This window comes from Pempheris klunzingeri, chromosome 12 (assembly GCF_042242105.1).
Source record: "Pempheris klunzingeri isolate RE-2024b chromosome 12, fPemKlu1.hap1, whole genome shotgun sequence".
Classification (NCBI taxonomy): Eukaryota; Metazoa; Chordata; class Actinopteri; order Acropomatiformes; family Pempheridae; genus Pempheris; species Pempheris klunzingeri.
The window spans coordinates 16,960,841-16,963,542 of record NC_092023.1 but is presented as its reverse complement, the minus strand read 5'-3'; the positions used below and the strand labels follow the sequence as shown (position 1 = coordinate 16,963,542).

The following is a 2,702-nucleotide window of genomic DNA, read 5'->3' as shown; positions in this document are numbered from 1 at the left end:
TCTGGTGGACAACGAATAATATCCCTCATTTTATTTCACCAGTCACAGAGAAGTTTTTTCTGCATTTAAAGTCATTTGCAGGAACGCTTTCAAAAAAGAAGTTTCAAAAAGTTAAGAACAAGCTTTCTTATTTATTATTCTAACTATTATTATTATCATTATTATTATAGTCTGTAACACATTGGTCAGAAAAAGGTTTATTCGTGCTGCAGTACTCACTGCTACCAACAGAAGGCGCTCTGGTTACAGCGTCAGACCTGCCGCCTCAGGGCTCTGAGTGTGTGTGTGTGTGTGTGTGTGTGTGTGTGTGTGTGTGTGTGTGTGTGTGTGTGTGTGTGTGTGTGTGTGCGTGCGTGCGTGTTTCCTGCCCGGCACAATGATTTTTATTAGTAGACAATAGCGGCGGGCTGGGTGCTTCACCCCTCCTCCTCTTCCTCCTCCTCACCTCCCCCCAAAACACACACACACACACATGGCCGCACACGGACCGTGCACGCGCTGTGTTTGCCGACATGAATTCAAACTATTGCTGTCGTTGAGAAAACAAAGCCGAGGAGGCTGCCTGCCCTGAATGCCTGTGCGCTTTTACGCACACGCACAGGCGCGCGCACATTGAGACGGACGTGCGCTTTTACGCACAGGCTCAGAATGGGATTTTACGCACACATGCACAGAGAGGGGAGCGCGTGACGCACGGCACATTTACAAGAACGAATTTAGGCAGAGGTGCATGCGCGTAAATACCAAAAGAGAGAGAGAAAGATTGAGGAGAGCAGATAAAAATGACAGGTTTGTGTTGTTGGAGACGTTAGAGGTCGTCAGAGTCTCCGTTTGGAGACGGAAGGACGGAGAGGAAGAAGCAGAAAAGAGGATTTGTTGACAAAATCACCAAGTTGCAGAAGCTCCTCCTCTCCGTGATGTAGCCTCGAGTCGGAACCTCCTTAATTACTAATTTCTCCACATCCAAGCCACGCTCTCTCTCTCTCTCTCTCTCTTCTCTCTCTCTGTCTGTCTGCCTCTATTCTCTCTCTCCACTCCTCCATCCATGCATCTCTCATCCTGACCCTCCTTTCTCTCTCCTCTCTGTCTCTCTTTCGTTTCCAGCCCGGATAACGGAGGTGGACGAGCTTGGAGTTGTAGTTGTTATTTTTTTTATTATTATTTATTCTTCGTTTTTGGGAGACCCGCCACCGGGCATGGAGGATGTAAAAGACCCGCCGACCGTCCACCGGTCCTCCTCCTTCAGCATCAAGAGCCTCCTGCTGCCCTCCAAGTGCGACAGACCGGACTCCGTCGCTGCTGCTGCCGCCGCCGCGGCCGTTGGCATTCACGGGACCGTCTCTCCTTCCCCGGGTTCCGACTCTGAGAAGTCGTTGGACCCACCGGAGGTACCGGAGGTGGACTCCACAGCCGTGGCCCTGGACCAGGAGAAACCGGGCAAGGAGGAGCAGGGGGAAGAGGAGGAGGAGGGCGGAGGGGGTGGCGGAGGAGGGGACGGCGCCAAGGCCACACCGGAGCAGAATACTAACGGTAATAATAGCGGGAAAAACGGGAAATATGACAAGCCTCCTTTCAGCTACAACGCTCTGATCATGATGGCGATCCGACAGAGCCCCGAGAAGCGGCTCACGCTGAACGGCATCTATGAGTTTATCATGAAAAACTTCCCGTATTACCGGGAGCACAAGCAGGGCTGGCAGAACTCCATCCGGCACAACCTGAGCCTCAATAAGTGCTTCGTAAAGGTGCCCAGGCACTACGACGACCCGGGCAAGGGGAACTACTGGATGCTGGACCCGAGCAGCGATGATGTTTTCATCGGGGGGACTACGGGGAAGCTCCGCAGGCGCTCCGCCACCTCCCGGGGCAAACTGGCGATGAAACGCGGGCTGCGCTTCGCTCCTCTCGGCTTGGGGATTAACGAGCGGGCGAACAACCCGCTCTACTGGCAGATTTCTCCGTTTCTCTCCCTGCACCATCACCATCACCACCACCCGCACTACAACGGATCCTCTCCCGGGTTTTTGAACCAGGCGGCCGGCTACGGGTCGCTGCTGCCCGCAGTGGAGCAGCTGAGTAACGGGGACCTGGGGCGCTCCATCCTCGGCGGCTCGGCTGCCGGGGCGCTGGGCTTAACGAACAGTTACGGGATGAGCACGTCGCCGGTCGGGCTGCTCTCCGGACAGACTGCCGGGTATTTTGTCTCAGGGACCCAACACGCTGCTACAGCGGCACCGGGGCCGCCGGGAGGAGGACCGCCGCCTCCGCCGCCACATCTCCAGCAGAGCGCACAGTTCGGCGGCCTGGCGACCAGCAGCTCCCCGCAGTCCCTGCTGTCGGACTCCCTCAGAAACAGCTCCCTACCGGCCTTCTCCCCGGGCATGTCCGCGGGGTTCCCCGGGGTGCTGTCCCATCAAAAGAGGGTGACCCCAAACGCTTTCCTAAACTGAACTCCCCCCTCTCTCACCCTCCTCCCCCATCACCACCACCTCTCCGTGGATGGCACCGGGACGAGGACGCACAAAAGACGCCAAGTTAAGGGCAAATAATAAGTGGTAAATATCAAACATTGATCGCAAAAAAATATATATGAAGTGAAACTTTTTGGCCATATTCTTCCCCGAAGAGCATCGGGTTTATTTTTATTTTTTTCGCATTTTATTGAAAAAGGGACAAAGTTTTGTTACCCGCGGGTTGTACAA

At 54.6% G+C, this 2,702-nt stretch overlaps 1 protein-coding gene across 1 annotated transcript; it reads left to right on the top strand.

Annotated features, from left to right (window-relative positions):
- The first annotated feature begins 1,196 nt into the window (after nt 1–1,196).
- On the top strand, nt 1,197–2,450 carry LOC139211213 (forkhead box protein G1-like). The gene has a single exon (XM_070841495.1). The coding sequence runs from the start codon at nt 1,197–1,199 to the stop codon at nt 2,448–2,450; it is 1,254 nt and encodes a 417-aa protein (XP_070697596.1).
- The last annotated feature ends 252 nt before the right edge of the window (nt 2,451–2,702 follow it).